The sequence below is a fragment of the Apodemus sylvaticus genome, chromosome 3, assembly GCF_947179515.1.
Source record: "Apodemus sylvaticus chromosome 3, mApoSyl1.1, whole genome shotgun sequence".
Taxonomy (NCBI): domain Eukaryota; kingdom Metazoa; phylum Chordata; class Mammalia; order Rodentia; family Muridae; genus Apodemus; species Apodemus sylvaticus.
The window spans coordinates 35,210,462-35,224,027 of record NC_067474.1 but is presented as its reverse complement, the minus strand read 5'-3'; the positions used below and the strand labels follow the sequence as shown (position 1 = coordinate 35,224,027).

General features: G+C 47.2%; 1 protein-coding gene across 1 annotated transcript; it reads left to right on the top strand.

Annotated features, from left to right (window-relative positions):
• Positions 1-908: 908 nt before the first annotated feature.
• On the top strand, positions 909-8,482 carry Prdm13 (PR/SET domain 13). The gene is made up of 4 exons (XM_052175776.1): positions 909-1,196; positions 2,764-2,895; positions 3,261-3,381; positions 6,753-8,482. The coding sequence occupies exons 1-4, from the start codon at positions 909-911 to the stop codon at positions 8,480-8,482; spliced, it is 2,271 nt and encodes a 756-aa protein (XP_052031736.1).
• Positions 8,483-13,566: the final 5,084 nt, after the last annotated feature.

The window sequence follows — 13,566 nt, the reverse complement described above, 5'->3', positions numbered from 1 at the left end:
TTTGAATTGATGGGTTGCCGGTGGGAAGACGTGATTAATAACCCCGCAGGAGAACTTCCCAGGTCTTCGACGCTGCAGCTCCATCTGCAGAGCAGATCTCCTTACGAAGCTCTTGGCTTTGTGGCTGGCCGCTTCCTCAGGGAAAGTGCGGACCCTGAGTTGCGACAGGGAGACTTGATACTCAGCTGGCTTTTGCCCCTCTCAAATAGTTCTGGCGATCGAGGTTTAGGAAAGAACTAAAGCAGTTCTAAACTGTGGACTGGCCTGAACCCAATCCCCGAAATGGTACTATGGCCGTTATTTAAAAAGTGTAGGTATTTTCTGGTGTTTTCCCATCAAGTACCTGCCTAATTTCTGTATGGCACACGCCAGAAATCAATAGAAGTTAACAAGTCCTCCAAACAGTCCCCGTCCCTTTGTTTAATCTCCTTTACAATAAAGCCAAGGGGAGAGAATTAAGAATCTTTGAAGTAGACCAAGGCTCAAAGGAATCAGCCAAGTAGACTTAAAGTAGTCACTTATTTCCCAAAACTGGTTTGTCGGTGAACAATAAAAGGAAGTAAAATTTATGGAGAAATTATACAGTGGATTTGTCACTTAAAATATCGTAACTGTCTCAGGGACAATACCCCATGCTGAGGATTAATGGTCCCGCCGGACCTTTGATTCACCAGCGCCTTTTCTTCGCCCTTGACAAATTGGATTTTTAGGAATGGGAAGGTCGCCTGGACCATTGTGTGCTAGCCATTCAGAGGCCTCGATTATGCAGGGGGCTGAGGGAACCACTCCATGTGACCCTCTCGGGTGGGACTCCGCAGCTGCTTCACAGCGCAACTCTCTCACCAAACTCCGCGCCCTTGCGCTCGCGGTGCCAAAAGGCGCCCGCCCGGATTGAAAAGGCGCAGTGCATGCCCGCCCGCGTCACTCTGCGGACAGAAGACGCACGTCGGGGTGCGCGTCCCTCCTCTGCATGCGGCTGCTCCAGGTTCTGTCACTTGCGCCCCGTGGAGGACCCCGCGAGCCCCAGCGTCTGCCTGGCGGCGGTGGCAACAATGCACGGGACTTCCCGCACTTCGGCCACCAGCGTGAACGCTGACTGCTGCATCCCGGCTGGCTTGCGCCTTGGGCCGGTGCCTGGCACCTTCAAGCTGGGCAAGTACCTGTCAGATCGCAGGGAACCAGGGCCCAAGAAAAAGGTACTGGGCCATTCTGGATCTCCGTCCCTTGCCTCTCACCTCCTATTGCCCTGATCCAGAAAAGGGGTAGAGAGGAGCAGCAGAGAAAAGGGATACCTGCTAAGTCTGAAGACCAGAATTATCCGAGTATCCCTTGCATGTCTGATAACTGAGCTGCATGGGGGCGGGGAGTGGTGGTGGTGGTGAAGGGAGGGCATAGCGGGGCCGGGACAGACTTCAGTGCGCCAGGGTCTGTAGATATGGGGAGTCGCTGGGAACCGGTAGTTTTCTCAGTGCTACAGGGTGTCCTCAGAAAGGTGATGGAGACCCCTAACTTCCACCTCGGTCCTTGCCTCCCCTGCAAACATATTCTTTTCGTTGGAGTCATCGGGTGGAGAGACCTTTCGCCCGTTCTGTTTACTAATGTGGGGCTTACATTTTTGTTTTAAATAATTTAATTCCATTTCACCGAAGAGATAATCCTTGGGAGGCTCTTAGTTCTTGGACTGTATCCCCAACCTTCAACCCCTTTTGCTTGTAGGTTTGGGTAGGAAATGGAGAAGGGATGAGCCAGGTGATTAATTTTGATGCCCGTTGAGAGGTAGGGGAGCCGATCCTGAAGAGGACACCTAGTTAAACCTTGCAGCTGGCTCTTAGAGTCGGAGTTCCCAGCCAAGAGGCCAGGTACAACTCTCCCACTTTGACCCCACCCCCACTTCCAACACACACCGTCAAGATCCCTGACCTGAGGGGAAAGTAAAGACTTTTGACCTCAGAGGGTGGTTTAGCAGCCAAGGACTGGCAGTCAGCAACCAGGGAATGAAATGGAAAGCTTGCTTAAAAAGGAAAGACCTTGGTTTTAGTAACCTCCCACGGCTTTCTTGTAAGAAGTATCTTTCTAGAGGGAGGAGCAGGGCCAGCGTTTTTTTATTTTCCTCCAGATTCTAGAAAGCCCCTTGTTTCTAATCCCAGGCAACACCGGGTTTTGAAGCTTACCACGCCTCTCTCTTTAAACGCAATTTAATTGCTTTTAAATGGCTTGCTAGCTGCAGGCAAAATTTCTTCGTGCTCGCTTTGTTCTGGGCGTCTCACTGCTGAGTTCACTTGCGCCTAGTGCGGTACTAGACAACTGGGAGACTGAGTAACAGGGTAGGAGTACTGCTCCAGGCTTCGGGATGTGTTTGAACTTAGAAGCCATTCTATCTCAGTGTTAAGGATCCCAGAACCTCACTTGGGGAAGGGGTGGTGGGTTTTACAATAAGATACACCCAGGAGCTCTGAGAGGATGCCATTTCTAGCTGGTGTTTCCAAGGTGTGTGTGTGTGTGTTCTTCTTGTTGTTGGTGTTGGTGTTGTTGTTGTTGTTGTTGGTGGTGATACTGTGTACTATCCAGACTCCATTATTTTTCCACTCTCTAAGCTGGGGGTGGGTGGGAGGGGGGCTGAAGAATTTTTCCTGCAGCTCCTAGAAGTTGGGTCAAAGAGAACACAGCCGCTTTCCTGAGTTCGGCGGGCTGGAGGATAAACTTTCCTCTGGGTTGTGAGCCTGCCTGTGGCACCTTGGGTAATGACCACTGCTTGTGTTGCAGGTGCGCATGGTGAGAGGGGAGTTGGTGGACGAGTCAGGGGGCTCCCCTCTGGAGTGGATAGGGTTAATCCGGGCAGCCAGGAATCCCCAGGAGCAGACTCTGGAAGCTATTGCAGACTTACCAGGAGGACAGGTACTGTCAGAGCCCCTTCGGGTTATCAATTCCAGTTCCATCTACTAAAGGTCCCCAAAGCAGCCCAGCATTTCATGAGCAAAGAACTTTTTGAAAGGCAAGAACTGTCTCTTCAACAACCCAATGAATGACCCTGTAAGAAAGAAACTTTTGTTTTGTTATTTAAAGTTTGGAGGATGAGATTCCAAGCTATCCAGTAGCTTCTCCAAGAAGCCTTTGAATCTTTATTCCCAACCATCGAGGAAATAACACAAAACCCATTTTATCTATCTATCTATCTATCTATCTATCTATCTATCTATCTATCTATCTATCTATCTATCTATCTATCTATCTATCTATCTATCTATCTGTCTATCTCCCAGATCTTCTACCGAGCATTGCGAGACGTCCAGCCCGGGGAAGAGCTGACTGTGTGGTATTCTAACTCCTTGGCTCAGTGGTTTGACATCCCTACCACGGCGACTCCGACTCATGACGAGAAAGGTACTGGTCTGAGGTCTCCCTGACAGTGAGGGTGAGCGAGAGTAGAGTCCAGCTCTTCTCAGGTGACCACAGACCTGAAGAATCTTTCTGTTTAGCTCTGTGGAAACTGAATTCATGCTCCTGACAAGGGAGAGAGGGAACTGCTAACCCACAGCCATAAGCGAGTGGTAATAAAAGTGAGTACTAACTGGTCCCCAATGGCAGGCGGGTGCTCTCTCCGTATGGACTGCACTGTTCTTCCTTTCCTGTTGCATTCCGAATGACAAACATTTACTCAGTTAAGAAACAGTAAAGGAGACTTGATGTGCTACACCGATTACATCCTCAATTCTAGAGGCTGAAGCTACAATGATTACATTTTGAATTCTAGAAACCAAATCTTAAACCTAGAATGCCTTTTTTTTTTTTTTTAAAGGCGCAAGGGTGCTCCTTCTCTGTAAGCTTGTCAGGAGAGCTGTGTATCTGACTATAGTGCTTACAGCTGGCTCCTTGGCAGGTCCTAATGTCCTTACTTGAAATGGGATTTATTCATCCCCTTACTAAGTCTACTTAAACAGAATCTGGGATGTCTCCCAGTTTCTTCTCAGATTTATTTGATTCCTTTCAAGCCAAGAGCCAATCCATGCAAATTGAAGTGCAGCAACTAAAGGGAAAACCATTTTCAGCCCTTCCACTCAGCACGGAGGACGTTTCCTGTGGGGAGAAGGCTGGGAAGAGCTAAAAGCCTTTAGGTCTTGAAACTCCACTCTCAGCCTTCACAGGGCATCCCCTGGTCCTCGTTCCCAACCCCTTGACAATGGTTTGAGCTTGTTCGTAATTTCTCCAAAGAAGCTATTTATTTATAGGCAACAAAAAAATGTTCCAAAGTATTTTTAATCCATCTCCTCCGGAACTGCTGCATCACGGCACCCATTTAGAAACAGGTATATTTTGATAAAAGTGTGGTAATTAGCGAACACTTCATGAGTGGGACACATTATTCAGAGCAATGAGTCATTTCACTTCAAAGTGTCACTGTCCTCTGGCAAATCAATTCTGTTTGTTTAAAAATAGATTGGTATGTTCAATATTTATAAGAACGATACTGATTTGGCTTGTTCCTTGAACTACATTATCAGATTCTTTGGTCAATAGTAACTGCTGCTGTCTCATAGGGGAACACTCAGACTTGAAACTCCGCAGCAGCAAACTGTTCCAGCCCAGAACACTTGTACACAGGAACGACTAAACAGAAGAACAACTGGGCTTAATCACGCATTCTAATCCAGCCAACTGGTTTTTATAAATGTCATAAGCCAAATGATAAAAAAAAAAAAAAAAAAAACCACGCTATCATTTTCCTGTTAGGGAAGGTACACCCTATTTTGAACCTCATATTTCTAGATTAGGCATGCCTAACATCTTTAAAGTTACATGAGGGGGAGGGTAAAGTCATTTATGAAGTGTGACTGCTCACTTGGCAAGAGTTGAACCTGAGGGTCTGCAAAACCTGTTGATGAAGTGAAGTTGGAAAAGTCATGTGTGGAATAACACACACCCACACAGGCACGTATGGACACACTTTTGTTACATTCTAACAAGAGGAAGAAGTAAGTAGGGACATCATCTGGTTTAACAGTACTGGCTAACTTAAGTTAGTTTCCGTTTCATAGAAAGATTAAGTTGCTGCCCCTTCATTTTTAAGAACAAAGCTTACTTGGCGTGGCATTGGCAGAGTCATTCTGGAACAGACTGAAAACTCCTTTGAAGAGCTGCGGTAATAGAGCTTCTCAATTTCAGACCCAAAGAGAACTAAGGGGTCACGTGTCTTTCCAAGAGTTGCTTTACTAAAACATCTTTTCTATGTAAAGTCCTGCTTAACATAGGCAGCAGGAATATTGAGATGGTCTTGCCTAAGTCTTCAATAAACAACCGGGATAGACTATTATAGGTAAATCCTTGTCCCGCCATTTCTCCCAGGTCTCCTTTGACCTCCTGGGGAATACATTCTTCCCTTCCTTTGAGACAGTCTTGCTAGGTAGCCCTGGCTGGTCTGGAACTCACTATATAGATCAAGCTGGCCTTGAACTCTGAACTCACAAAGATCTGCCAGCCTTTGCTTCCCAAGTGCTAGTACATCCCACCATGATGGGGTCTGTAGCAATGTTTTACAAGTGCGAGCAGAGTGCACCTAAAGAGGGAGAATGTAACATTTCTAGTACATCTTAAGAGATCTATAATATACTTTGGAATTTCCTCATGGCCCAATCAACTTTTCTCACAGACATCTTTAGTATTATTAATCACTTTAAAAAAATAAAACTGCATTGTATGCACACTAGTACGTAGAAATTAGTTTCTAGTACCCAATTAGGAGCTATCTCATGTACCTGTCTCTGGATTGTGTTTGCAGACCTTAGCAAGTCAAACAGTTATGATGTAAGAGACACGCAGAATTGACCCCACAAGTACACGCATGCACAGCCCTTGTGGTAGAGAAATCTGCACTTTAAGAAGCCGAGGACTTTTCTAATTTTTATATATTTATTAAATGAAATATCTCTTGCTCAAATGTTTTCTAAGCTTGTATTTGTGCACCTATCGAGGGGTTAATTAACCACCGTGTAAAACAACGAAAAGTCAATGTACTATCATCCTCAAAACATCAGTATCCATTGCAGAATATCAGGAAGTAGTGTTTTTTTCCCCCTCCAATCCAATCACATAAAGTTGAGCTAGGAAATAAGGGTGCAAATTATTTTGAAGACTAGCAAACCAACATCCTTATGTGGGGATTCATTTGGTCACGCTCCAGGAAAACCTCAAGCAAGTGTTTAAGTCTGGGAGGGGGTAAAAGGGCGGAGAGAGGACACAAAAGACATTGTTATATGAAAAGGAATGATTACATATGGCCCATACATACAGGATATTGTCTCGCCTGGTAATGAGGCGCTCACGACTATTAGATTGGTCTTTGTTCAGTTTATCCAAACTCGTCGACATACGCCACCTATTCTGCAAACGCCAACAGATGGGCACAGGCACAGCACAGCCTCAACACTTGATTTAAGGCAACAGCTGCTCTCTGCTCTTCCAGGCTAGCCTTCCTGAGCAGGGCTCTTCCAAAGGAGATTTACTGTGAGGGCTTGGTGGAAGTCTTCACTGGAAAGGTCCAGGTCACCTGTTTTGCTCTTTAAGCAGGCCTTTGAGGATGGAGGTGACAAGGGTTGGCCATTTACACGCTTGCTTCGGGTGGTTCTTGATAGGGTTACTGAACTTTCTCCCTTGGCCCTAAGACCTTCATCCTTATCACACCTGCTTCTGCCACATCACAGGTCGAACCCGGGCTGTGCCTGCTTCTCAACTTGTTACTCTTCCCCTTTCTTGCCCAGGGGAGGAGCGCTACATCTGCTGGTACTGCTGGAGGACCTTTCGCTACCCTAACAGCCTCAAGGCACACCTGCGTTTCCACTGCGCGCTCAGTGGCGGCGGGGCCCGCGCCTTCCTGCCTCAGGAGCTCGCCGCCCGGCCCGGCGCTTCCCCGGTGGCAGAAGGCCTCGGCCTCCCTCCGAAACCCACCGGCCCGGACCTGACGGCGCCCGTCCAGGCTGCCGCTTTGCGGCCCCAAGTGCAGGCCGCTCAGCTCGCCCAGACGTGCGGGGCGCGGGAGAGCATCAAGCGGGAAACTTCCCTGGCGCCCCTGGCCACCTCCCCGCCGCCGGGCAAGTGGGGAACGCCCAAGAAGGGCAAGGAGCAGCCGGACCGCGCGCACAGTCACTTCCTGGGGATCGTGGGCGGCTCCTCGGCCGGCAGCGGAGGCCTGCCCTTCTACCCGGGTGTGCGCTCCGCCTTCAAACCGGCCGGCCTGGCCCGGGCGGCTGCGCAGAGCGACCCCTACCGGGAAGAGGGCGGCGGCAAGGGGCCGGGGCTGGCGCTAGGCCGGCTGCTGGGCGGGGGCCGGGCCGGCGGGCGCCCGGGTAGTGGGGAGAGCCCGGCGGGTCACCACCACCATCACCACCATGCTCACCACCACCACCACCACCACCCCAAGTGCCTGCTGGCGGGCGAGCCGCCGCCGGCCGGCCTGCAGTGTCCCGGCGCCCTGCGGGCCTTTCCCCTGCTCGCCGGCCACCCGGAAGAGGCGTCGGCCTTCAAGCACGTGGAGCGGGCCCCGCCCGCCGCCGCCGCCGCCGCTGCCGCTGCCGCTGCCTCGCTGCCCGCCGCGCGCTACGCTGCTCTCCCGGCGCCCGGGCTCCCTGTGGAGCGCTGCGCGCTGCCGCCCCTCGACGCCGGCAGCCTCAAGGCGTACCCCGGCGGCGAGTGCAGCCCCCTGCCCGCCGTCATGCCGGCCTTCACGGTGTACAGCGGAGACCTGCTCTACGGCCCTCCGGCCGCCTATTACCCTCTTAAGCTGCACTTGGGCGGGCTGCTCAAATACCCGGAGTCCATCTCCTATTTGAGCGGCCCCGCGGCGGCTGCTGCAGCGGCGGCGGCGGCGGCGGCAGCGGCGGCGGCGATCGGGCCGGCCGAGCTGGGCTCCCTGGCGGGTATCGACCGCGAGATCGCCATGCACACGCAGCAGTTGTCCGAGATGGCAGCTGGGAAGGGTCGCGCCCGCCTGGACTCGGGGACGCTGCCTCCAGCCGTAGTGGCGGCGACAGGCCCCGGGGGTGGCGGCGGTGGCGGGAGCGCGGCAGGCAAGCCCAAGACGGGCCACTTGTGCCTCTACTGTGGCAAGCTGTACTCCCGCAAGTACGGGCTCAAGATCCACATGCGGACGCACACGGGCTACAAGCCGCTCAAGTGCAAAGTGTGCCTGCGGCCCTTCGGCGACCCCAGCAATCTCAACAAGCACATCCGACTCCACGCGGAGGGCAATACGCCCTACCGCTGCGAGTTCTGCGGCAAGGTGCTGGTGCGCCGCCGAGACCTGGAGCGTCACGTCAAGTCCCGCCACCCAGGCCAGAGCCTGATAGCCAAGGCGGGCGACGGCCCGGGCGCGGAGCCCGGCTACGCTCTGGAGCCTGGGGATCCCAAGAGCGAGGACAGTGATGTGGATGTCTGCTTCACTGACGACCAGAGCGACCCTGAGGCTGGGGGCCGTGGCGAGCATGACCCCTAACGCGCCTTCAGTGGAAGGAGCAGGGGCGTGGACACAGTAGAGTGAAGTGGTGACCAGAAGGACTTGGTTGTCCTAATTCTGGGGATGGTGTCTGATTAGGAACAGTGAGCCTCTCCAGTTCTCTAGTGGAGCAAAGTTTAAGGATGGGGTGAAGAAACACAGTCAATGACCAGCCCATAGGTTGTGGACCCCTAGACTCTGGCATAGCCTCTCATTCTGAAAGCATTCTGGTCTTGAGTTTCAGGGTTCACAGCAAAATAAGTATCTCAGTGTCCCCAAAGGTGATGATTTTTACTGCCACACATTTTTAAAACGTTCTTTTCTGTGGAGGAAATCGTGCCTTTTGAAAAAATGTTCTGCGTGAATCTTATGTTAAGTATTTCACTGCATAGCAAGCAAAACAGTAGATGTGACACCCACACACCTGTTTCCGTTTTTTTTTTTTAAAATCTGTTCTCCTGTCAAAGAGCACTCCTTGCCACATTGAGTATACTGTGGTAGTGGATGTATAAATTGGTCAAGTTGCAATTATTTATGAGAGAATAAAGATAAATGTAAAATAACGCATGAATATAAGAGCACGCAATATATAAATTAAAAAATATCCTATTTGGTAGAGTCCAAATGTTTATGTTGTTTTATAATGAAACGATGTACAGTGGATATAGTACTTTGCCCTTGCTTCCATTTTGTGCAATTTTTAAGAATAATAAAGATAAAAATGAGAGTTCTATTACTTGGCTACTTCAGAAGACCCTTTAAAGAAATAGTTTAATTTGAAAACAGCCTCTGAGGAGACTTGACAAGATAAGACACAGAAGATTTATATTATCCGCAGAATTAATGTTAGTCAGGGTTGTATGGAGAATAGGCAAAACTCATTGGTTTCTAAAACCATTGTTAATCATGCTAAGTGTTTTTATGTTCACTTCAAGGATCTTCCAGAAAAAGCTTACAAGACACACACACACACACACACACACACACACACACACACACACACCTTTACAAATATTTCCTTGTCACAAAGAGTCAGGGAACTAGAATCGGTATTTCTTGTTGTTTACCATTTTGATAGATTTTAGTATGGAGATATAAGAGGAAATTTACTCAAAACTTATAAGTCATACACTTTAGTATTCATTCAACAAACACTATAAAGGAGGACCTATTGGAGGTGCTTAAGTTCCTCATTTGTATTTTCAACAACTTTGTGCTGTCAGTTTTAACCCCATTTTACAGAAGAAAAATGTCATTTGATCATAGTGTACAGACAATAATTAGAATACCAAACTGTTAGCAGTGACTGTATTCACGTTTAAGAAGTGTGGTTAGATATACATTCTAGGATTGTTTTTCCCTCTTTTTCTAGAAGTAGAGAATTAGGCTCTTACTTAAAGGCATGTATACTGAGGCCAGAGGTGTGCAGCTATTTTCTCAGAGTTTGATTTAAAGAATTCCTTAGCTCCCTAGAAGTTCCGGATACAATTCTAATGGCTATATTCATCCAATCATATCCTTTAAGTCCTGAATCCTGACTGTTTTTCAAGTCTCCACTGCTGTCCCTGATTGGAAATACTGCCTTGGTCACTAGGTGGTTGCCAGGAACGCCCCTTTCCTTTCCTTTCCTTTCCTTTCCTTTCCTTTCCTTTCCTTTCCTTTCCTTTCCTTTCCTTTCCTTTCCTTTCCTTTCCTTTCCTTTCCTTCTTTCTTTTGGCATATCACAACTAAGAACATGTGATTTCTATTAATGGTGATCTTCAAAAAGATTCCTTCTATGAGAAGATGTGAAGGTGTGTGCTGGAAAATATAGGCTTTAGTGTAAGCTGGCTAGATATTGTTTTCTTGTGTAAGAGAAAGCATAAAGGGGTGTGGGGAGACAGGTAGACACACACAGAGACTAATCTATTGGACATGATGGTAAATATACATGTGTTGAAGAACTATTCTGGGCCAGACTCATTGGCTATTTGCATTTTTTTTCCTCTCCATAAAGAAGTTCAAGATGATCTCGATACCTGTGATTTAGCATTTGCTTGCTAAACTTAGGTTTCCATAATTGAGTTTTTCATCAACAGAGTTTTTCATCAACAGTTTAGCGATCATATTTTTGTACTTTGTAGTATTGTCTTTTGTAACAATTGTCACTTGAAAGCAAATTGGTCCATGGATAGGTTGAAAGGATTTTTTTTTCTGAAATCAGATCTTGTAAGTCCTCAGGGATAGCGAGACAGAAATCTGATTTGAAACACAAGGAATATTCTATTAGCTATATTTCCTGCACCTTATTTCCCCAGTTCAGTTCTAATTGCGATAACTCTTGTTTTGTGGGGAAATAGTCAACAAACAACCAAGATAAGAATTGTTTGGTTAAATGAAATACATAGAGAACTGAAATGATTTAATAAAACAAAACCACAGCCACCTGTTTCCTCCTATTAGACTAGATTGCAACATTAAAAATAAAACCATTAAAACATAGATTTACAAAGCTCTTAATTGCAGCTTGTTTGTAATTATCTATAGGTTGACTAAGACAAATCCCCTATTTGTTCATGCTCTAATTCTAACTACATAGATAATTAACATCATTATTTATCTCTATGTCATAGTCAAATCAGTAAAACACAATCAGCTAAATGAGGTTCTCTCTCTCTCTCTCTCTCTTTCAAAGGGTTTTGCTATATACCTTAGACTAGCCTTGAACTAGAAGGAATCCTCCTGCCTCAGTCTCCCTTTCTTCTTACTCCGGTGTTAATCTAACAGCTCTTATCTTGGAGACCATAGCTCATTCTGAGAGCAAGGGCGCCCAATATTTCCAAGACTGTAACAGAATATCAATCTTGAAAGAAGAGGAGGACAATTCGTGCCTTCTAGAAGCAAAAGCATTCAGATTGCTTGGTTTTAGTTAATTTGGATATTGAAAAGTTTTGCTAAATTAAATAAATCCGATGCACCTGGATTTTAGTTTTGTCTCTGATGGTTACAATTGTTACATTCTGGGTCAGACCCTCTATTGCTACAGTGTCTTTATTTGTAAAGTCACATAAGCCATAAGGTGCTTTTGAACATCTTGAGGTGATATTAGTAAGTGGCTTAGCATTATTCAAGGTGCACAGAAGGCTCTCTTTCCTACTCTAGTAAGAATCTACTTTCATTTGAAAGACTCCACTGTAAGGAGAAAGGCTGATGCAGGGTTGTAGAAGCATTGGCAGCTTGTGCAGGACACCAGCTGTGTTCTTCCAGCCCTTGGTGAAGTCACATCAATTTCAGTAAATAGAGGCTTTCTACACTTGGAGAAACTTCTTCAGACCTCTTGTTCGGTTTCCATTGTAAGTTCAGGAGCCAGTTCCAGGGGCTCATGGTGTGGAGAGAATGCTGTTTTCGTTTCCAGTTACTAAGTTTTGGAAAGCTTGCTGGACTGTGAGGGTTGTGCTTAAACAGAAGCACAGGGACCAGGCGAGTGAACACACACCTCCTTTCCTCAGTCCAGAGGAAAGCCAAGACTTCCAGAAGTGCGGTAGAACTGGCAGTGACGGGGAACGTGGCTTTAGTTATTCTAAGCTTAGTGCAAGTGAACAGTTAGGGTGGCATGGGCCCGAGCTAAGCCAAAAAGAGACAGTCATTGTCATTATATTCCTAGAGCCCCCATTGGCTCATCCCTTGCAGCCAGGGCTGCTATTGGTGGTGGACCCAAAGTGTGCTGGAGACTAGGATGCTGTAGCTGGGTCTTGGGTGGTGTCAGGCCGGGGCTCCGTGTGCTAGCCACTGTCAACCTGCGCCCTTTAGTGACCCAGCTTCGCTCAAGGTTCCGAACTGGGTCATGTGATGGGAATTTCGCCACATTTGGGAGCACAGCTCTGGAGCCCAGGAGCAAATGTGCTCGAAAAAGCCCCGGACACATGCAGCAGGCAGAGGGGTCGCAGCTTGGTCCTGTTCTGCCTCCTGCGCGGCTGCAGCCTGGAGCTGCGCACCAGCGCCCTGCGCCCTTGCCATCTGCCACCTCTCCAAAGGGAAGAAGGCAGAACAGCCCGCACCGTCTAAGTCATATGTGACCCTTGGCCACCCAGGTGTAAGCGGCACAGGGAGGATTCAAAAGCAGGCGCAGCCCACGTTTTTAGTTCCAGCAGGAGCGCTCGCTAGGAGCTGGGCGACCTTCCTATAAAAGATGAAAAGAAAGCTTCTGCCATCTGCAACTATGGTTTAATTCAACTTAGGGGAAAACCTGCGACAGACAACTTGTTAATACCTTTGACTTGGAAACCAAGGATCCTACAAAAGGGATCAAGACTTTTGGTGGATGGTCCCTTTAAAGATTTCATTTTCAGTACAATATGTTTTTTAAATTTAAGCATTTTATGTAAATAGATAAAAACGTAAAAGACAAGTTTATTGAAAAATGTAAAAGTCATATCATTAGAGGGAGAACTGGTTATTTGAGTTAAATAGATAAAGACCAGCGTTTTCTCCTAGTGTGAATAAACTTAAAATTTTTGTTTAAAATGATATATATTCACTATCTAAATATCATGTTTTCACCCGTTCCCTATTCGTGTACACATTTTCATAGTTGTTATTATAGGACATGAATGCAAATGCACACTTCCTATTTTTAATTTGGACAGGGTAATAATGTTCCTGAAGTTACCTTAAGTAGTGGCTTGTTTAAAATCCTAGGTTCTATGACAAGTTGCATCCAAAAGAAAGGCACTCAAATGTAGACTGGGAAGCTGTGGGTGGAGATGACTTATGTGACAGGAGACTCATGGAGAAGAGATGCAACGCAGATGGCTTTACATAAGACAGCGAAGGTCAAGGGTTTCTTAATTTTTTTTTTAAGTTCACTGAAAAAGAAGCAGATAAGAATCTATATTTGACACTGAGAAGTTCATCCCTGTATTATTACTGAAAGGAAAATGGAGACATGACCAGGTCAGATTCAAATTAACTTGGGGGCATGGGGCCACCGCAAAAACACGTCTGTGAGCAATGGACTGCTTTCAGGTATGCCAGCAGTCACTCCAATGAGAAGCGGGCCAATGGGGGCTGTCACAGTTTATAAGCTTATTTGTGATTTTGAGAAA

Excerpts from the sequence above, each read along its gene's own strand:
- Prdm13 (XM_052175776.1), top strand. The coding sequence starts at position 909 with ATGCCCGCCCGCGTCACTCTGCGGACAGAAGACGCACGTCGGGGTGCG. Across the intron at positions 1,197-2,763 it reads AACCAGGGCCCAAGAAAAAG|GTGCGCATGGTGAGAGGGGA; the intron begins GTACTGGGCCAT and ends CTTGTGTTGCAG. Across the intron at positions 2,896-3,260 it reads CAGACTTACCAGGAGGACAG|ATCTTCTACCGAGCATTGCG; the intron begins GTACTGTCAGAG and ends TCTATCTCCCAG.